We start from the raw sequence: 22238 nt of genomic DNA on the forward strand, positions 1-22238 counted from the left end.
GCGACAACTGATATGGACAACTGGACAAGTATATGAGCCACTTTACTTCATTTTGTTATCCCATATACTCCCTCCGTTCCAAAGTATTAGACTCACTTCTTTTAGGCACATGATTTAAGGAATTGATATTTAAATAGTTAAAGTGGAGAAAGTAAAGTATGAGAGAGGGAAAAAGTAAGTGGAGAATAAAATAAAATAGATACTTTTTGCTAAAAAGAGAAATAAGTCTAATATGTTGGGACATCCCAAAAATGAAAGTTGGTCTAATACCTTAGTACGGAGGAAGGAAGTAGCCCATTTTTTCTTGGTTTCATGATTTCCTAAATCATATGGTTGAATTTGTTTTCATGTTTTATAGATTTTGTTCTTTTTTGGTTTCGATTAGTTCAAATCATTATTAGGATTCTTTATTTTGCTTCGACTAGCTTTGATTTTGCAAGGATTGACTATTTCAATTTTGTGCTCATTTTCAAACCAACCACTAGCCTAACTTTTTAAGAATCGATAACAAAAATAAATATTAAATCAATACTTAAACTGATACTACTACTATTTATTTATAGTTGATAGATAACATTAAAACAAGATTAAAAAAAATGCTTGTAGCCTAAATTATTTTATACAACTAGATAAAAAGGATTAGTTATAGTCTATATCTAATCTTTTACAATCTTTTCAAATATATCTAATCGTCTTAAAATATCAAATTAATATCACTATAAAAAACATACTAAAAACACAAAAATTGAATTTTTTTAAAAGATAAATTAAGGATAAATTAAGTTAATCTTTTGCTTTTTAGTACACTTTTATTTGTGTCATCTAATTTTAGTTGGAACACCGACAACTTTTTAAGGTGTTAATAGTGTATTTAGATTACAAATTAGTATTTTAATTGCATTAAAAAATATTTTTAAAGAATTTTTTGGTTGTAGACTTGTAGTGTATCCATTTTTCAAAAAATTATCAAAATTATCATCCAATTCAATTTTTGATATCACATTAATAACATAGCATAACTTATTTATCTTTTTCCGATGAGAATTATTGTCTATCTCATTTAACATAATCTTCTTTTGGCATGTCGATAATTTTGATAAAGGTTTAAAAGATTAAGAATAGCATTGATATTTTAGATAATTAACCCTGATAAAATATTAATTTACCTTTTGTTATTCCCCTTCCCCTTTTCTTATGAGCATCGAATTGACGAACACTATTACAATCCAAATCTAGAAGCAAACAAAAATGGTTAAAATTACAGGAACATATATCAATCCCAAACAATTAGATAAAATCATACGATTCCAAAATAGTTCCACAAAACTAGATAAAATTATTTTTGCCAAAATACACTATCTATTTGACCTAAATCTCCAAAATTTTAAATTTACAGAGACAAAATACAGCATCCTTAGGTCAAAATAAAACCTGTGACTTTATAGTTTATACCATACAATCAAATTTACTTTTCATATGCGCAGATAAAACTATATATATCTTTCACAATTAACAAACAAATAATACCTCCAATATATTTCCAAGTCCTGTTACCAAACAATATAAACAAATACTAAAGCCCTACAAAGAAGTTTAAAAATGAAACAATTTGGAATAATTAAAAATAACAGTAATATCCAGCAAAATTAAAAAGAAACCAAACAAATATCTAAAAAAAGTGTAAAAAATGCAAACTAAGTATGATAAATAATCACTTCAAAAATGCAAACTAAGTATAATAAATAATCACTCCATTATATAAGTCTGATACCAAACAACGCACCGAAACCATAAAACCCTACAAAAAAACAAGTTCAAAGTGATATAAATCGGAAGAAAAATAAAAATAACGGTAATCCCCAGCGAAATTCAAAAGAAATCCAAACAAATAACCAAAAAAAAAACCAATTTTTAATACTTGCATGATGGTGATGCCTCGCCCTTTAGCCGGAAGGACGATGATGGTGATGCCCCACCCTTTAGCCGGAAGGAGCAGCCCTCGGTGAGCTTGGCGCGCCCACCCGTAGGCTGGCACAGCACCGTCTGGCAGTTGCTGCACATAACCACCGTCGTCGAGTGGCTGAACACCGTCATTCTACACGCTCAAACCAACACAAGTTAATATCAATCCAATTTTTAAAAACTCATCTATAGTTATTACAAAATATGACCTAAATTCTGCGTTCTTATCATATTTTGTTTGTTTATACCAAACTATCTGAAAATAATTATTCTGAAACCCTACATGTTGAAGCAGCCCGGGCATTTGACGTCCATGAAGAAAGAGTTTGGCGTTGGAATTAGGCGCTTAAGCTTGTGCTTGCTCTTCTCAAGAGAAGGCGGTGGGTTGAGCAGATCGTAGTCGTTTGGCAGGACCTATTTATAATTAGAAAGTAATTACCAATCGGCCAATTTGATTGTGAAAAAAGTAATTAAATTAATAAGATTTGATGTTCGATAAAAACCTACCATTTTTCTTCCCTTTCCTTTTCTTCTACGGCCGGAGACGGCGGAGGAGATTGAGAAACGGAAACAGAAACGGCGATAACGATAAGAGGAGAGAACTAGGTTGTTTGTCTAGCTAGGTTGTTTGTCTAGCGCAATATATAACGAGAAAATGTCGCCAAATCTAATTATTATATTCGTAATCTGTTTATTAAGATATGAATTTAGATACATTATTTATTTATTTCGTCTATATCTTCAATAATACTACTAATTATTTTATAATTATCATAGTTATTAATTTATTATTGTGGATAAATGGAGATTGCAAAATTTTACCAACTCTGATTGTTTTTGGTCACCCCTTTACTGAAAACATCATCGCAATAGTTGGGTTAGTGGGGTGACTCAATTGATTCCTTATGTAAGTGAAACGGTTAGACTAACGATATTGGGGTGGCATGACAGTATGACACTGAAGGTATAATTGACGTTCGATCGAAAAACCTAATATCTTATACCATCTTTCTTCCTTCTTCAGTCAAAGATGAGGCTGAAGGTTTGATGATATGTTCAGTCAAAGATGATCTTTCTTTCCCTCTTGTACCATCTTTCTTTCTTCTTCAGTCAAAGATGAGGCTGAAGATTCGGTGAAAATATCAGTCAAAGATAAATAGAAAAGATTAAACTCAAATCTAGTTCGGGTTGAAAAATAATATACTAAATAAGTATTATGATTATTAATTTATTATAGTGAAAAGCGAAAATGACAAAATTTTAGCAACTCGTTTTCTAGTAAGATTAAGCATTATAAAAAATGATACACCTTACTCATATTTATACACCTTCCTTATTTATAAAAATCTAGTTTTTAATGATATTTTATTAAATAATAGTAGTATCTATATTCTAAATAATTTTACTAAAAGTATTTAGATATTCTAATAACTAATTTTAGAAAATTCTACTCCATAATATCTAAATTTAGATAATTTCTAAATATTTCTACTACAAAATCAAGTATATTTCTTTTATTCAAACATAAAATGCTCATATTTAACCACACCAACATTTCTCCCATATTTCAACAATTCTCATTTCAACCATAGGACATGCTAAGTCTAACCTTATTTTCAACCTCAATTTAAAATACAACTCAAATAACCAATTTGAAATTTGAAATATTTTTAAAATATCATGTGAAGTTCATTCTTTTTTAAAAAAAAAAGAGTAAATAACATATTTAGGCCTTATACTTATCACGACGCGCATTTGCAATTTTTATACTTACAAAATATCATTTGCGGTCTCTATACTTGTACTTATACATGTTTTAAGGTTCTTTTCACTTTTTGACCTTTTTTCGAGTGAATACACCCCCCAAATAGGTAGAGGACAAATTTGTTACATTATTTGAGTTTTGGATTGTATTTTTGGCAGATTAGAATCGATCCAAAGATTCAAACTTTTAAACAATAAATTCAAATAGAGGATAATAAAAAATTTATAATCTGTGAATCAATCCAAAAAATCATAATTATAAAATTATTCTCCTCGAAATTAAATAAATTCAAGTTTCATATAAAAAAAACCCATCGGATCCAAAATTCTAAGCCATTTGGTCAGATATTTAACATATAACAAATCAAGGCCCAGAAAAAATGATTTTACATTATAGAAAATTTTGAACACTTTTAAAGAAAAAAAGAAAATTAAAGGAAAATATGATGATCATTATTATTATTACAATTAGAATTATTATTATAATTATTATTATTCTTATTATTATTAAATCTCTACTTAGATTTGATCTCAATCGCACCTCAATGTTTGAACTTCACCATTAACACAAACTCTACCTCCAATTTGTTCATCTTAGTTGTTAATCCACCAACATAGCAAAATATGAATTTTACAAATTTGCCCTCTACTCCTTTGAGGGTGTTTTTGTCTTAAAAAAGTAAAAAAGTCAGAAGAATCTTAAAACGTGCATAAATGCAGGTATATGGATCGCAAATAATATTTTGCAAATATAGGGAAGCAAATGTCCGACATGCCAAGTATATGGCTTAAATATATATTCACTCTAAAAATTACAAATACTCCAACTAACCTATGTGTATATTTTTAGCTATTCAATAAAATAATTTTGTTAATTTAGAGCACTCCCAATGGGTCGGCGTTAAATCCGGCGAAAAATCGCCGATTATCGCCGGGCGTTGGGGAGAATTCGGCGATAATTCGGCGTTAATTTTACCGAATTAACGTCAACTCCTGAAAGTTCGCCGGATTATCGCCGACCACTGTGGGCGATAATCCGGCGATAAAAATAGTTTTTTTTTTTTTTTAAATTTCCCCCCCCATAAATTTAAAATTTAATAATTAATTTAAAATAAATAATTTCCCCCCTATTTTTTTTTAATTTTCGTCGTTGTAATTTTTTACTCGTGTTTAATACAACGAACTTTATTACTATTATTTGTCTTGTCTTATAAATTAGCTAGCTTTATTATATACAAAAATAAAACAATTAAATTAGTAATGATGTAAAAATGAAATGTTGAGTTAGGGAGAAATAAGGGAGAAACCATTGAAGCAGTTGGCTAAAAGTTGGCTAAAAACTGGGGATAAATTTTGGTGCTGATGTGGCAGGAGTTAGGGATAAATAAGGGAGTTTTTAGCCGGACCATTGGAAGTGCTCTTATAGTATATTTTATGAGAAAAATAATTTTAAAAAAGAGAAAAAAAAAACCAAAAATCTATTATTGTAAAAATTTATATGCCTCAATTCCATATTTTAAAAATAAAAAATCAGTAATATTTAATATTTAATCTTGAATTATGAAAGATCAGTAAATTTGAAGTTACAAATTTCTCTTAAAATTCAGTGATGAAAATTAACCATCAATTTTGCCAGTGGACCCACTTGAAACCAATCGTACGGCCAGCGTGCTCTGAACCACGTCACGGAGGGTGAAATGACCATCGTACCCCTGTCTCGGTTATGAATTAGCGCCATCAAAAAGGTCTATTCAGAGCTCATCAGTCTTTGACTCCATATTTTTCACTCACTCCGATCCGATCACGAAAACGAAACCGTTCCCCGCCGCCGGCAATATGCTGCCGCCGGAGCTCCAGCCCCGGGCTTTCCGCCCCCACATCTCCCCCTCCACCAGCGCCCCCTCCTTCGCCACCTCCTCCTCCTATAACGGAGACCAAAACCCTAACCCTAACCCTCCGATATCCTTATATCACGGCGGAGCTGCCGGAATCGGCCGCCGCTCCAGCTCCTCTAAGAAGAACTCTCGATTCTCCCCCTCCTCCTTCGTCCACAATGCCAGAATCGCCGTCGCGCTCGTCCCGTCCGCTGCCTTCCTCCTCGACCTCGGCGGCGCTCCGGTCGTCGCCACCCTTGTCGTCGGCCTCATGGTCGCGTATATCCTCGATTCGCTCAATTTCAAATCCGGTTCCTTCTTCGCCGTCTGGTTCACCCTCATCGCCGCGCAGATTACCTTCTTCTTCAGCTCATCGCTCTACTACACCTTCAATTATGTTTCAATTGCTCTTCTCGCTGCCCTAACTTGTGCATTGGCGAATTTCCTAATCGGAGTTTGGGTATCGCTGCAGTTCAAGTGGATACAGATCGAGCACCCTACCATCGTGCTCGCTCTCGAACGCCTCTTGTTCGCTTGTGTTCCGCTCATCGCTTCCACGCTTTTTACCTGGGCGACTGTTTCTGCAGTGGGTATGTGGAATGCTGCTTACTATCTCATGGTTTTTAATTGCGTTTTCTACTGGCTGTATTCAGTTCCCCGTGTGTCCTCGTTCAAATTGAAGCAAGAAGTGAATTTCCATGGAGGTGAGGTCCCCGAAGATAGTTTCATTCTTGGGCAACTTGAAAGCTGTGTGCATACGCTGAGTCTTTTGTTTGTTCCTGTATCGTTCCACATTGCCTCCCATTTTAGGGTTATGTTCTCATCCAGTGCTGCCATCTCCGATTTGTTTCTGCTTTTCTTCATTCCCTTTCTGCTTCAATTGTATGCATCCACAAGAGGGGCATTGTGGTGGGTTACTAAGAACGAGTACCAGTTGCAGAGCATTCGATTTGTCAATGGTGCTGTGGCTTTAGTTGTTGTTGTTGTATGCCTGGAGATTCGTGTTGTTTTTCATTCATTTGGGCGGTACATTCATGTTCCGCCACCTCTGAATTATCTGCTTGTCACCATCACAATGCTTGGAGGAGCTGCTGCTGCAGGTTCTTATGCTCTTGGTATGGTTTCCGACGCATTCAGCTCACTCGTATTCACTGCATTGGCTGTCACTGTCAGTGCTGCTGGAGCGATTGTAGTCGGATTTCCTATCCTGGTACGTAGTTTTCTTGTCCATTTACAACTTTGGTCATCTGATAATGTGATTTTCCTTTTGTAACTCCTTATTTGAGGATTGGTTTTGTGAATTTACTCCTTACTTAAGGTGTGCCTTTTTCTTTCTTGTATTAGCACGTTCTGGTAGCTTTGGACTGTTATTGTTACCTTCTCTGATATTGTTTTGAGAACTTTTATGGAATTTGCTTAAGTTTGTCCAATGCTGAAAGGAATATCTTCTCTAAACAGAATGCATAATTGACCATATTCTGTGGATGGTGCTATCTCTCTGACTTGTTGCTAAAGTTAGATGAGTCCTCATTAACTATTTATTATTCTTAGTTTAACGAGTGTTAGATTTACTACTGCAAAGGAATGGGATGCTGAGTATCATGATAAGGTTATCTAGAAAATACTTATAGAATGGATCATACAAACCACGCTTTCTCAGCATGTTTTCACCTCATTATATAACTCCAAGGTTTAAATTTATTTAGAGAGTAACGAGTTACAACAGGCTGCATGCATTTTTCTTTCTGCTACTGTTGCACCAACTATGCTCTTTTAAGATTAGATTTAGAAATCTCATTTATGCTAGACCTTAACTCTTAAGCTATGTCCACTGAGTGATGTTTTGTTTAAATCAATGATTTTTAAGACTTTGTCAGCCATTCCATGATGAATCTATAAAAATTCAGCATGAAAGTTTCTATCGGTGCTGCTTTGATATTTAACCTTTGAACCTCTACTTGGACGTATAAAGAGAAACATGGATAACAATTTCCTACTGATCTATTTTTTACTCCTATGAGATGTAGTCAAATCCATCCGTTTAGATTTAGTTCTGCCTAGGTTCAAAATTCATTCATAACTCTGTAAATAATCATGCATTATACACAAGTCGATGTCTGACTGGATATCCCGATCCTCTAATTCCATGATTGTGAAAAGTACATAGTCAATAGTGTCTGGCTAGCATAGGTATTTTGGTCTAAAAAGAGTTTGGTTTCTTAGTGAAGATGTGATTTGAATGCGAAGACTGTATATACTGAACTAAAATGGTTGACCCATTTGCCATCTATTTTTTCCATCTGTTTAGTATATATTCTGAAAAATTGATCCATTATGTTGATACTTTATCCCCATTCTCTGTTTTTACAGTTTTCAATGTACAGAAAACAATTTTAGAAAACAATTATTCACTGGAAAGTAGGAAAATTAATGTATATTGTGATCCCAAACTTCTCTTTATGATTTATGAGTGTAAAGCATGCCTCTGAACGACTCCTTTTCCTTTACAGTTCCTTCCACTCCCTTCAGTAGCTGGATATTGTTTGGCTCGTTTCTTCACGAAGAAGAGCTTGTCATCATACTCTGCATTTGTTGTGTTGGGGAGCTTGATGGTTGCTTGGTTCATGATGCATAACTACTGGGATCTTAATATTTGGATAGCAGGCATGTCATTGAAATCTTTTTGTAAGCTTATAGTTGGCAGTGTGCTTCTGGCAATGGCAGTTCCTGGTTTGGCTGTTCTTCCTCCACAATTTTCTTACCTCACTGAAGCTGGATTGATCGGCCATGCCTTCTTGTTGTGCTATATTGAGAACAATTTTTTCAACTATTCAAATGTGTATTACTATGGGATGGATGAGGATGTGATGTACCCGAGTTATATGGTTGTCATGACTACTTTTGCGGGTCTGGCCATTGTCAGGAGACTTTCTGTAGACCGGAGAATTGGATCAAAAGCAGTTTGGGTTCTGATTTGTCTTTATTCAGCAAAGTTGTCCATGCTTTTTATGGCTTCAAAGGCTGTTTTGTGGGTTTCGGCTGTTCTATTGCTAGCAGTATCTCCTCCTTTGCTGCTTTATAAGTACTAGCAAAACCTTTTTTCCTATTGTTAATGTTGCACTTTTCCTCATAAACCTAATGGGTCTGGTTACCTTGCAGGGATAAATCTAAATCATCAGCCTCAAAGATGAAACCTTTTCAAGGGTATGCACATGCTGGTGTGGTTGCCCTGTCAGTCTGGTTTTGTCGTGAAACAATATTTGAAGCCCTTCAGTGGTGGTATGGAAGACCTCCATCTGATGGCTTACTATTGGGCTCTTGCATTCTCTTGACAGGCTTAGCTTGTATACCGATTGTCGCTTTGCACTTCTCACATGTCATGGTACAGTTCTTTATTATTATTTTGATTGCATGTTCATGTTTTTATTTCTATCTAGCTTCACTTATAGATAGGACCAAATGTTTTACATGGCACGTCATATGTTTACCTCGATTATTTTGATAATAATTGCTTGATGCTCATAATCATATAGCGCCAAAAGATTCTTTATACAGCATTCTCAAGTATTAGTCCATCCAGTATATGATACTTGGAAGATTAATATCTTCTTTTGCATTTTCTATCACTTCTAAAAGGCATTGTTGGTTAGCATGTATGCTTAGCAAATGTGTTTTTATTAGGAATTTAGGATTAACTGAAGATTTTTCGATCTTCATTTGCAGGCTGCAAAGAGATATTTGGTGTTGGTCATAGCAACTGGTCTGCTATTCATCGTGATGCAGCCTCCAATTCCACTGGCATGGACTTATCACTCTGACCTAATCAAATCTGCACGCCAATCTGCTGATGATATTTCCATATATGGCTTCATGGCTTCAAAGCCAACGTGGCCATCATGGTTGCTTATTGCAGCAATCCTTCTCACTCTGGCTGGTGTCACCTCCGTTATTCCGATATCTTACATTGTTGAGTTGAGAACATTTTATGCCATTGCTGTGGGAATTGCTCTTGGCATTTACATATCTGCAGAGTATTTTCTTCAGGCAGCAATTCTACATGCCCTCATCATTGTCACCATGGTGTGCACGTCTGTGTTTGTGATCTTCACTCATCTACCTTCCACTTCTAGCACCAAGTTCTTGCCTTGGATGTTTGCTCTAATCGTGGCCCTATTTCCGGTAACATATTTACTGGAGGGCCAAGTGAGAATTAACAAGGCTTGGCTTGGAGAGATCAGAGATGGAGACATGGCCGAGGAGGACAATAAGATTGCGACATTACTTGCTGTTGAGGGTGCAAGGACATCTCTCCTTGGTTTATATGCTGCTATCTTTATGCTTATAGCGCTTGAGATAAAGTTTGAGTTAGCTTCACTTATTCGCGAGAAATTTGCGGAAAGAGGTGGACTTCGACACAGTCAGTCGGGTGAAAGCAGTTCAGCTATGGTGCCTCCTAGATTGAGATTTATGAAGCAACGCAGGGCCTCTACTATGCCAACATTCACTATAAAGCGGATGGCTGCAGAAGGAGCCTGGATGCCTGCAGTTGGTAATGTTGCCACTGTAATGTGTTTTGCAATATGTTTGATCTTGAATGTGCATCTCACCGGAGGATCAAACCGCGCCATATTTTTCTTGGCACCTGTCCTACTGCTGCTTAACCAGGATTCAGATTTCTTTGCTGGTTTTGGTGATAAGCAGAGGTACTTCCCTGTTTCTGTCGCTATCTCCACCTACTTGGTGTCGACTTCCGTGTACAGCATATGGGAAGATGTGTGGCATGGCAACACAGGATGGGGCGCTGATATCGGGGGACCTGACTGGTTTTTTGCTGTCAAGAATCTGGCCCTCCTTGTAATGACCTTCCCAAGCCATATCCTTTTCAACCGTTTTGTTTGGAGCTATACGAAACAGGCTGATTCAAGGCCCTTGCTTACCATTCCGCTGAATCTGCCGCCAGTCATAATGACGGACATTATCAAGATCAAGATATTGGGGCTTCTTGGAGTTATATATTCCTTGGCTCAGTATCTGATTTCGAGACAGCAACATCTGTCCGGGTTGAAGTATATTTAGACAAGATGTGTTGAATGTGTTATTGCTAATTTACCCTTTTTGTTGCTTAAATGGCACATGAGATTTTGGAAAAGGCTCAGGTGGCATGGGCAGGGTTGGGTTGAGTGCTGGAAGCAATTGCATCGAAGATTATACGTGAAAATTACGTGCTTCTTGCTTGTAATTTGTACAATGAGGAAACGGACAGGGTTAAATTCAATTTATACAATGAAGAGAATTGCAGGTTGTGTGTAGTGCAATCGACTGTGGTGATTGCTTCCTTTAACTCTCCCTTCCCTTTCCCTTTGCTTTTTGGTTGCGCTTTCTTGCGTGGGAGAAGTGGTTGTGAAAAAACGGAATGAAGAGTGTAATAAGAAGGTGCACAAAGAATCTTTATTGATTTCTTTGAAAGAGTAAAAGTCAATTTTTATTCTAAAAATATGATCAAAATACGAATTTGGCCTAAAACATTTATTTTTTTGAGAAACGGGTTCATAACAAATGAAAATGTCGCCGAAGTAGTCTTTTTTTTATGATTCCGCGAAAAAAACAAAAAAATAAAAAAACTAATGGCTTGAGATAATTGCATAGTGGCATGACCGTTAGTTTTTTGACGGAACCGTAAAAAAAAAGGTCATTCTGATAAGGATTTCATTTGTTATGAACCTGTTTTTCAAAAGGTGAATGTTTTGGACCAAATTCATATTTTGATTATATGTTTAGGATCAAAATTGACTTACTCTTCTTGGAAAAAATAGAGTGGAAAGAGCAGTGTGCAAATTTAGTATGATCATCTCTTTCGTTTTCTTTTCAATTGAAAAATACTTGAAAATTTGTCATTTAAAAATAACTTTTGATTTGCTGTTTGTTAATCACGCAACATTCAAAGTTCACAAAGTAAATTATACTCCCTCCGTCCTAAGATAAGTGACTTACTTCTTTTGGGCACGAGATTTAAGGAATGGTATTTAAATAAGTTAAAGTGGAGAGAGTAAAGTAAGAGAGAGAGAAAAGTAGAGGAGAGAAGAGAGAATAAAGTAGGTGGTGAATAAAGTAAGAGAGATGACTTTTTGCTAAAAATGGAAATAGGTCACTTATAATGGGACACCCCAAAAAAGAATACAAGTCACTTATCTTGGAACGGAGGGAGTATAACTTCTTACCATTAATTTTACTGATAATTAGTCATGCGGATAATTGCGAATTGTAGTAGAGTTATTGATTAATTTGCAAACTGAGGCTGCTTGCAACATTCGGGAATAGACGATGATGGAGATGAAATTGAAATAGGCTGAGAGGTACGAGAGAGCGAAAGACGAATTGTATACTCCCCCTGTTCCATTAGAAATAAATCGTTTGTTTTTTCACACATGTTTTAAAAAAATAATAATAAATAGTTAAAGTGGAGAAAAAATAAAGTAAAAAAGAGAATAATATAAAGGGAACTCTCCTCTACATTATTCTCTCTCTTACTTTAATTTTTCACCACTTTATTTATTTATTATAATTTTTCCAAAACAAGTGCGCAAAAGCAAACATTGCATATTTAATGGGACAGAGGTAGTACTTCATTTCTTTTAAGATCCAAATAGTTTGAGCTCTATTCATTTGCGAGATAATATCTTACTGATATTTTATTTTTCGATTTTTCTACGATTCAAAGTTATTTTTTTTTCCACTTAACTAAGTTATTAGAGCATCTCCAATAGCGGCTAGCCCACCGGCTAGCCATTAGGCGAGCGCATGCCGATTTGAAGGTGTTCGCCGATGCGCTGACCGCCATTGCAGGCTGGTGCGCGATTGGTCAGCACAATTTTTTTAATTTTTGAAACACTATATATTCGCGATTTTCACGTCATTTTCATTTGCACCAGACACATGCCGACATGGGGTACCTCACGATGAAGCCGGCTGCCTCCAAGCACATGCCGACATGCGCCAAGTGAATGCTCATATTCAACTCCAAAAGGATTTTATTGAAGAATTGTGGGCACGGAAGACTGCACGGCGATAGTTTTTTTCTTTATTATGTAATTTTTTTTAATGAATGTACTTTTTTTAAAATGAAATTAATATGTCTCGTAAATTTAATTCTGTAATTTATCGTAAATATAATTTCGTAAATTTAGTTGCTTTTGAATTATTTTGCTTAAAATAATGATGTGTCAGATGAAATTTTAGTGCTGATAACGTAGCAGGAAGAGAGAGTGGCTAGCATGTGGCTGGCCTAAAGCCATTGAAGATGCTCTTATAAAGTCCATCGTAAAATGAATGTACTTTATAAAAACTGGTCACATAGTTTTTCACTCATATTCCTTCACAATTTGATATTCACCACGTCAAAATAAACATTATATGGTGACCTTAATAACTACTAGTAATACGTAGTAGTATTTCTTTTCAATCCAAAAGCATTTTCTCTCGGTTCTAAATAATTATCTAACACTCCCTCCATCTTAATAAAAAATGAAACATTTTTTTCTTTGAATTGTCTTATTAAAAATAAAATACTTTTTAAAAGAAAAACAACACTCTGTTTTTTTATGTCTCTTAATTACTCTCTGTTCATTAAGTAGTAATTCACAAAATATAATGCATAATATTTCGTCTCTTAATTTTGAATGATATGTTGCATTTGAGGCACGAGCAAAGCTGACATAGGTCGGCGATTTATTAATGTAGGTTTCAGTGACATTTACTAGTGTTAAATATCCATGGACTTCAATATTGAGCTAACACTCACAATAATCTATATAATATATTATATAAGGCGACTTCCAGATAAATTTACAAGAGTAGCATTTAATTTAAAAAATTATATTAAATTAAATATATATAATTTAAAGGTCATTAAACATGTGATTAGGTGGAGTGAGTGGGAGGTTTTACTATGTTACATGTAATTAAGTGGAGTGAGTGAGAGGTTTTACTATGTCATTCAAATTTGGTTTAAAGTTTGATTAGAATTCCAAATAAAAATATTTTTTGTCCTTTCATCAAATGCATGTAGTGTGAATTGTTCGATTGTGTACTTTCATGGATCTCATCTTATGCTTTGCTCTATGGATGACATTTTAATACATATCGATTATTGATTTTGTGCATTGCAAATTGATTTTGTTCCTTATTTTATTGTAGTTTTAGGTGAGACATGCGGCTTTAAAGATGACAAACGAGTTATTTTACCTATAAGTTATGTTGAAGAGTGACGAATTGAAGGTTTTAGTTTATAATCATAAGATTAATTTTAATTTTAAAGTTAATGTAGTGTATAAATAAGTTTTAAAAATGATGAGTAATTATCCATTGTGTTTAATTCTTTATTGTGATAGATTTTTATCTTCCTATCCTATGATTTAATGTTTAAACATTATATTATGTGATTTGTTTCAAATTTATTATGCTTCAATGTTGATTTGTATAGAATTTTTTATTCTCATATAACTAAAATTGTTACTCATGTTGTTCATTGTTAATATTGATTCTAATTTTATGTAATTAATTTAAATAGTGCATAACACATGCGTAATACTAGTTTTCAAAAATTTGTAGTACTACTAATTTCTTTTTGTAATTTATCTGTCTTTGGGAGTTGGGAGTAGTAACAAAATAAAATAATTAATCTCCTTATCCAGAGAGAGTGGAATTTATCAATCTCCACAAAATTAACAGAAACAGTCCACAATCAATGCCTTCCTCCGCTACCTCCGCTCTCCTCCTCCTCCTCCTCCTCGCCGCCTCCGCCGCGGCGGAACCTCCGACACCTGCGCCGTGGCCGCTCCAATTCCACTCCATCCTATACGTCAACTACAGCGGATCTCTCAGCCTCATCAACCTCTGGTACGACTGCCCCAACGGCCGCAACTTCAACATCATACAAGACCAGCTCGGCTCGATTTTGTACGATCTCGAGTGGAACAACGGCACCTCCTTCTACTACTCTCTCGATTCCGCCAAAACGTGCAGCTCCGCGCAGCTCGATGTCGGTATTCTCCGCCCCGATTGGCTCCACGGCGCCGAATACCTAGGCCAGGAGAGCGTCGACGGATTTCTCTGCAATGTGTGGCAGAAGCTTCGTTTCATTTGGTATTACGAGGACGTCGTCACCAAGCGCCCTGTTCATTGGGAGTTCTACACTGGTAAATCGTCTTATTTTGCTTTCTGATGATTGTTGTTTGATTTGTTATCGGAGTTTAGCCTTTGTTGGTTGAATTGATCGATTTGATTTGCGAGGGTTTAGTGGATTGTTGGAGTATGAATTCAGAGCACAACTTTTTGCATTAGAGTTGTTCTGCTATTTGTGTTGTGCAATTTGCAAACGCAGGGTAGGTTTGATGCAATTGTGTTTTTGGCGAATACTACAAGTTAATTGCTGCTTTAATGGATAGTAGTAGTATAATATGATTGGGGCAAATTGCCAGGAAAACGGTGAAGGTTGGTCAAATTCTGATGTGTACCACCGAAATGTGAATTTATTTTGGTGAAATTGTATTTGAATGGCAGCTTCTGTGGACATCATCATCGGTCGGTCAGTTAATGACGTCGTCTATTTGTAGAGAAAACTCGGTGTTTAATTGAAAATCATCAACAATACATTACTTTATATTACTTGTAGACGATCTATTTTTTTGCCGTTGGATAATTGCAATTAAATCTAAACTTCATGATTTTTATGATTGATTTATAGAGTAGCAAGACGAACCAGAATTTGACGCAGAATTAAATATGACTCACGCACAAGATTACTAAGTAGATTTCCTTACTGTAGCATTTCCCACTCCACTGAATGCTAGAGTTGGAAGTTGCCCGTCTTTCTTACTGGACATTATGAAGCCAAAATCAATGTTTACTGTCACCTTTTAAGTGATTTTCTCTTATTGTATGCTATAGAAGTAACCTTTAGGTTTAATTTAGAATATAAGGACAGTTAAGTACATAGCAAATGATATCTCTACAGTGTTTGCTCAATTTTTTCTGCTCTGAGACTGAGGGGTGTTAATTTTGGACTGGAGGACCATGTCGCTGCTCTTGTTCGATTATGGAATTCTGTCTGATGCGATATGCAGTTCATTTATTTTGTTTATCCCAATAACTGCAGGAAGATCAATCCATGTAATGACTTTTGACGTGGGAGCTGTTCTTGAAGACGAGAAGTGGCAGGCCCCTGTATATTGTTTCGAGAAGAAAGAAACTCAAACTGATCGTAGATCTGAGTACAGACTCAATGTTGGTTATTTTGAACCGCAACTTAAAGGGATTCTAGGAGGGTCAATGCAGCTCTAGATGTAATCTTGCTCATAATACTTAACTATCTACTTTGTCCTCTTTTCTGATTCTGATATACTGCGAATAACTAGCGAGTTGTGGTGCCTACCGCCCTTGTGCATTCTCCATTTTCCATGACTGAAGAAAGATTGAGTTATATATCATCTAATTTACTTGAATTGTTCTAAATTCCATTTTATGCAACTTGCCTGTGACTGTTTAGACTGTTCTTACTTTGTTTGAGTCATATACATTGTCTAAGCATTTGTAATGATATGTATAATGAAGTTGTTTTTTTCTAAATGTTTTAAGAGTGGAGAAAATATGTTTCTCAACATCTCAGAACAGTGGGCATTTCAGCAATGATTCTGTAGGTTTCTGTAATAAAGCATTTGACATGCCGATGAGCTATTAAAGAGATGCCGGTGGTTGATTGAAGACACCGGCTGCAGTTACGATTTGCATGAAAATGGAAGCAGGAAATATAACCAGTCTACAGAAACAAATACTAAGGTAATGTATGATCCCTGGTGCTAAGTTGCACATTTGCTTGTTCTCTTGTTTCTGTCACCTGTTTTGCTCTATACTGATACCTATGTGCTGCGAACAAAAATGCGCAGAAATTGATCACGCTCATAACTGTAAGCAGCCAGTAGAAATTATCGAACCGGCCAGTGTTTATATTCTGAGACAGCCAAGTGGGTCTTCTTTTCTCTTCATTGCCCGTGATAGACTTGACGATGTTGTTGAGTATGGTGGCTGCAAAGCAACCCAAACCACCTGCAACGGCAGCGTATGCAGAGCCTATGCTTCTCATGGCATCCGGCGCCTCTTCATAGAGAAACTCCAATAATCCGACAATGCAGAACACTTCAGCAATGCCGATCAAGCAATACTGTATGAGCAGCCAGTATGCACTCAGGTCCGGCATGGGGGTCAAGAAACTGGCCTCGTAGCCGTGTTGTATGGCATAATGTCTCCTGTACCTCTCAAAGATTCCAGCCCAGGCCACGGACACAGTGGAGACAGCCAGGCCGATGCCCACCCTTTGCAGCTGAGAGGCACCGTGAGGATGCCCTGTGATTTTCCGGGATAAGGGAACAAAAACTGAGTAATACAGTGAGAGCAGTAGGAATATGCTGAGTCCAGGGAAGACCGGCATGCACGTTACGGGCAGCTTCAGACGGCCCATGTGAGTGTTTAATGTGTAGGCCTGTTGTACTGATAGAGTCAGAAATTCTGTTAAGATAAGGTTGAGCATAATGGTGCAAGCTGGAATTGGGACCAATTTCAGAAGGATCTTTATCTCCTCGACTTGTGTGACCGTGCAGAGCCTCCAGGGGCTCGGATCAACGCCGTCTTCTTTCAGCTTCAGAGCCGCCTTGTCCAAGCATCTGCAGGTTCAAAATTGATGCAAAATCTTCAGATCAAGAGATGGAAATGGTGTTTAATTCTTTCATGCAAACACTTACCTGAAATCATCAGTATGCGCGATCTTGCTGCTACCCTTCACGGCTGATCTTTTGCCCGGAAGCTCGTACAAGCCGACTATCTCGCTGCTCTGAAACGAAGCCTTTCTCTTTCTAAAGGCGGCAACCAGGACTTGTGCGACCCGGGTTAGCGGGCTTCCACCGGGTAACCTGTGCCTATACAGAGGAGTTCCGATAAAGAAAACCAGGTTCGACATGCCCATAGCTATAGCCAATGAACCAAAGGCGCTACCCCATCCGTGTTTGATCTGAATGTACACTACTGCTGTGAATGCCACGATTGCTCCAACGGTGACTGAGAGGTAGAAGAAATTGAAGAATCTGTCGAGATGCTCCTTGTAATCTTTGCTTCTTTCGTCAAACTGATCAGCGCCAAAGGAAGAGACGCACGGCCTAATACCCGCGGCCCCAAATGCTGTAACGTAGAGGACTGTGTATAGGTAAAGCATCTGCCATGGTTCTGCAGGCTCACAGTTGCCCATGAGAAGGGCAATTTGGTCACATTTGTCTTGATTTGGCATCAGACTAGTCATGGTTGCACACAAGGTAATTCCTGTTAATCCCTTTCAAGAAATAACAAATAAACATTGAGTTTGATATATCGATCTATCAATATATTAAGAAATGATGATGAAATCTGAAGAATTGGCTTCTTACTGCAAGATAGATTGTGGTGAAGATGGCTATGGTCCAGTATCTCCCGAGAAAGGCGTCGGCGAGGAAACCACCGAGCACGGACGAGGCCTGCGATATCCCTAAGAAGTTGTTGACCGCGTTAGCAGAGTCCTCAAAAGGGCGATGCATCACGTAGAACATGAATGCCACCATGTTCACAGACAGACCAAAGTAAGCCATTCTCTCCGCCATTTCATTCCCTGCAAAAGTTTGTATACATAATCAAGTAATTTTCCAATCTCTCTCAAGTAAAAAACACCAACCACACATTTCCCCTGTTATTACCAAAAATGAAGAAAGCAGCAAGCCAGCCACCGGTCTTGGACACGCTTGCCTCGGTAAGTGGCTTTCCGAGGATGTTCACAGGCGTTGCTCCGCTCGTGTAGCCGCCCCCCAGAGCCGTCCGCCTGTCGTCGGATTCAAGAAAGTACATCCCCAGCCGCTTCCTCCGGTGAGGCGCCTCGACCGGAGCAACGGACGGCGACTTGATCTCCCGAGCAGCCATATGCCTATGTCGAGCCTTAATGCTGCTACTTATATGCAATGCGGCCACTAAATTCGGTCACATTTTTCCTTCATTTATTTGGTGTGAAGACTGTTGGGGTGAAGAGAATCAGTTGCTAACATATATCATTAATGCAGCTGCAATAATGGTTGGAAACACAATCAGAATCTACTCTCCCACCAAACACCTGCAATTTGGACTATGCCATCATCTTCCCCAATCATTACAGGTAAGCATGTATTCAAAATAAAAGTGTAGATAAGTATTTTTCATGGTCACTATTTGAATTGACTTCATACATAAATTTCATGGGTTATCATAGATCTTGAGAGTGCTAGGAATATCATTTCATTTGAAGAGAAAAGGTTTATTGAGATGGACGATTTTTCACTGTGATGACAGGCTACGAATCAGGATGATAATAAATGTAATAAAGAGTGATCCAACTACTATGAAGACCCTAATAAATAGACATAGAAAAAATGAAGTAAAATCTGCAGCATTAATTGAAGCAGATGAGGAAAGTGGTTGGTTGGCCTCAGCCCATCTATCTCACTGGTTTTCGGCTCCAAACACAAAATCAATTAATTAGATCATCTACATTCCACTATCCAAATTTATCATTTTTTCCTTTATGATAAATGTGATATGCTACCTCCAAAAAAGTCTTGTTTTTTCATTTTTGTCCATCCATTAACATTAAAAAATTAGGTTTATGATAAGTTTTCTCTCTATTAAGGTATATCTCATTTTTTTTATTAACAATATTCCAACTAATTTTTCACTCTATACATTTCTTACTTAATTAATTTTTCATTAACAAGACTGTTCTTCGCGGCCGGAGTTAGTATCATTTGGATTGTTAGAGTGTCTCCAATGGCGGACGTCCCGGTAGGACGTCGCCGACGTCTGACCGGACGTCCGCCGTAGTGAACGGGAAGGGCGCCCACGCCCGTCCCATGTGCCCGTCAGATGGGCTCGCCCCTTACCCCCACGTCCGACCGGACGTCCGCGTTTTAATTTATTTATTTAATTTTTTTTTTGAAACTCTATAAATACGGATCGTGTCGAAATTTTAATTCCGTAAATTTTAATTTTAATTGTGAATTTATTAATTTTATTGCGGGAAGTCCTAGTAAAATGGGAAGGGCTAGTGATGACGTGGCAGGAAGTTTTTGTGGGAAGTAGTGGAAGTCCTAGTAGGAAGGGCGCCGCCGTAGACACTCTTAGGCCAATGGTTTTCTGATTTAGGTCGATGAAAAAAAAATATTGAGTTCTTTTTCCCTTTTTTTTTCTTTCTGTAGAATTAGTTACTTGAAAAAACCAGGTGACATTGGTTGTGCCATTATCAAACTCATCTTAGGCTCAATTAAGTTTAAAATGCTTAGTACATATTGAGTTGCTGCAATAAATTTCTTGGGAAACTATACCCAAATCTATTGGGGCCAATATCATGGGCTAAGACATGACGAGCCCAAATAATTGATAGCAATTTTGAAGCTTTAGTCCCGTTGCTCGTGCATGTGTAAATTACTCCCTCCGTCCCACGATAATTGTCACTCTTTTTCATTTCGGTCCGTCCCACAATAATTGTCACATTTCATTTTTACCATAAATGATAAGTATATCTCACATTCCACTAACTTACTTCATTTACATTTTATTATAAAACCAATATAAAAAAGTGGGTCACACATTCCACTAACTTTCCAATCTCCCTTGGTTGGGAGCTGTGCTGCCGTCCCTTTCGATCGATACACAGGAGGCCGATCACGAGAACTTTTCTTTACATTTCTTAAAACTCGTGACCACAATAAGAGTGACAATTATTGTAGGACGGAGGGAGTATTTCATAAAAGTCGAACTAGAAAGTCCTATGTCCCGATTAAGATGTTAGATTTGTTTGTTGAGTATCATGATTTTAGGAATTGTTTAAGATGTCAGACTTGTTGGGTATCATGATTTTAAGAAGGTTGTTTAGTATATTATTTCCTCTTCTACCATAAGTAATTCATACGGGTCCATTAAAAATGAGTCAATTTCTTTTTGGCAAAATGTAACACTATTATTCTCTCTCTTTATTTTATTTTGTCTCTTACTTTATTTTCTCTCATATTTAACTTTCTCTCTACTTAACTCTCTGAACATCATTTTTTTAAATCTCATGCCCAAAAAAAACGTCTTGCTTGGGACGAAGGGAGTATATGCTTAAATAGACTGAAAAAATGCAATTGAATGTTGTATTAATTAAGAAGTAAAATATAGTTGGAATTTTAATGAAAAAAAGGGAAAATGTAATTTTACGTATTAATAATGATTTACTCCATTTATTTATTTTTAATAGAAGCCTTTCTTTTTTTGCACGATAATTAGATAATAATTGTTTAATATGTTAAGTCGAGAGAATTGAGTAGGAAAAAGAATAAATTAAGAGAGAATGTGTTTTGCCAAAACAAGAAATGACTCTATCATGTAGAAACGTACCAAAAAGGAATGTGATTCTATTAACACGGAGCAGATGGAGTAATTTTTTTTTAAATGAAAGTGCATTTTTGTTGGAATATACTAAAAAGGAAAGTGAGATAAAGACGTGGAATGAGTGTAGTATACTGTACTCCTTCCGTTCCATAGTAGTAGAGTCATTTTTCTATTTTAAGCATTCCATAATAGTAGAACCATTTCATTTTTTTAGTATAATGTACTCCCTCCGTCCGCCATTAGGAGTCCCGGTCACTTTTACGCACTCCTTTTGTAAAAATGATAATAAATAGTTAAAGTGGAGAAATGGTTAAGTAAGAGAGAGAATAATGTTGACAAGAGTCTTCTTATCATTATTTTCTCTCTCACTTTACCATTTTTCCACTTTAACTATTTATTATCATTTTTACAAAATGAGTACGCAAAAGTGATCGGGACTCCTAATGGCGGACGGAGGAAGCAACACATTTTTCCCACTCTTGTTTTATCATCTCTTTACTTTATTCTCTCTACTTATCCTCTCTTCTACTTTATTATCTTTTTGTAATTCATTACACCGTTTTCTTAATCTTCGTGCTGAAAAGAATGTCTTTGCTGCTATAGAACGGAGGGAGTACTTTATAGGTGCATCAAAGAAGCCCACGGAGTCTACGACAATGATGGAGCCACCAAATGACTATTTGGGCTTTTGTACAATATATACTTAGACTCAACCTAGTTCCTATTATAACTATTATTTCAGTTTGTTACTATTTTTGTTCTCTCGTTGCAAATTGTATACAAAGATTATATAGTGAAATCTTTATATTGACATTGCCCTCGTATGTAGATACACATCGTATCAAAATAAGTAAACAACTTAGTCCCTCTGTTTTCTAAAAATAGAAACTTTTTGCTTCTTGGAATGTTTTCTTAAAATAGAAACTTTCCATTTTTGGAAATAGACTCCACAGTTCACTAATATCAATTCCACTACTTTTCTTTTCATCTCTCTTACTTTGTCAATTTTGCATTACAACCCGTGTCATTTCTAAAATTCCTATTTTTAGGAAACGGGGGGATTATATGTTTGTCTTATTATATTTATAATTACTTCTGCATTTACTATTTCCTAAAATTCAAGGTGTTTCCACTTATTTTGTTGCTCTAATTTGATGGATCATTACAATC

The 22238-nt window shown here is 36.4% G+C and overlaps 3 protein-coding genes and 1 pseudogene across 12 annotated transcripts; 2 read left to right on the plus strand and 2 right to left on the minus strand.

Annotated features, from left to right (window-relative positions):
• Nucleotides 1–1730: 1730 nt before the first annotated feature.
• On the minus strand, nt 1731–4319 carry LOC125209868 (small ribosomal subunit protein eS27y pseudogene; annotated as a pseudogene). Its single transcript, XR_016136260.1, has 3 exons — nt 4305–4319; nt 2246–2376; nt 1731–2095 (listed from the first exon to the last, which is right to left on the minus strand). The product of XR_016136260.1 is annotated as a small ribosomal subunit protein eS27y pseudogene (transcript).
• Nucleotides 4320–5495: 1176 nt separating this feature from the next.
• Nucleotides 5496–10909, plus strand: NEF1 (no exine formation 1). The gene is made up of 4 exons (XM_048114097.2): nt 5496–6810; nt 8111–8682; nt 8760–8982; nt 9324–10909. The coding sequence occupies exons 1-4, from the start codon at nt 5563–5565 to the stop codon at nt 10674–10676; spliced, it is 3396 nt and encodes a 1131-aa protein (XP_047970054.2). The 5' UTR covers nt 5496–5562; the 3' UTR covers nt 10677–10909.
• A 3373-nt stretch (nt 10910–14282) lies between these two features.
• On the plus strand, nt 14283–21879 carry LOC125212600 (uncharacterized protein At4g14100-like). 9 transcript variants are annotated; one of them, XR_016137315.1, is made up of 8 exons: nt 14283–14794; nt 15754–15940; nt 16233–16433; nt 16541–17956; nt 18078–18256; nt 18335–18646; nt 18728–18819; nt 21672–21879. XR_016137315.1 is itself a non-coding variant. In XM_048112811.2 (2 exons), the coding sequence occupies exons 1-2, from the start codon at nt 14344–14346 to the stop codon at nt 15936–15938; spliced, it is 636 nt and encodes a 211-aa protein (XP_047968768.2). In that variant the 5' UTR covers nt 14284–14343; the 3' UTR covers nt 15939–16099. The 9 variants fall into 9 exon arrangements, 1 of the variants encoding a protein (XP_047968768.2); XR_016137312.1 differs by having other exon boundaries at nt 18074–18256; nt 18335–18819; XR_016137310.1 differs by having other exon boundaries at nt 18335–18819.
• LOC125212594 (Major facilitator superfamily protein) lies at nt 16325–18590 on the minus strand. The gene is made up of 4 exons (XM_048112804.2): nt 18371–18590; nt 18068–18285; nt 17393–17973; nt 16325–17314 (listed from the first exon to the last, which is right to left on the minus strand). The coding sequence occupies exons 1-4, from the start codon at nt 18588–18590 to the stop codon at nt 16429–16431; spliced, it is 1905 nt and encodes a 634-aa protein (XP_047968761.2). The 3' UTR covers nt 16325–16428.
• Nucleotides 21880–22238: the final 359 nt, after the last annotated feature.

Source organism: Salvia hispanica, chromosome 3 (assembly GCF_029641045.1).
Source record: "Salvia hispanica isolate PSC_SH4W2 chromosome 3, Shi_PSC_v1, whole genome shotgun sequence".
NCBI lineage: Eukaryota > Viridiplantae > Streptophyta > Magnoliopsida > Lamiales > Lamiaceae > Salvia > Salvia hispanica.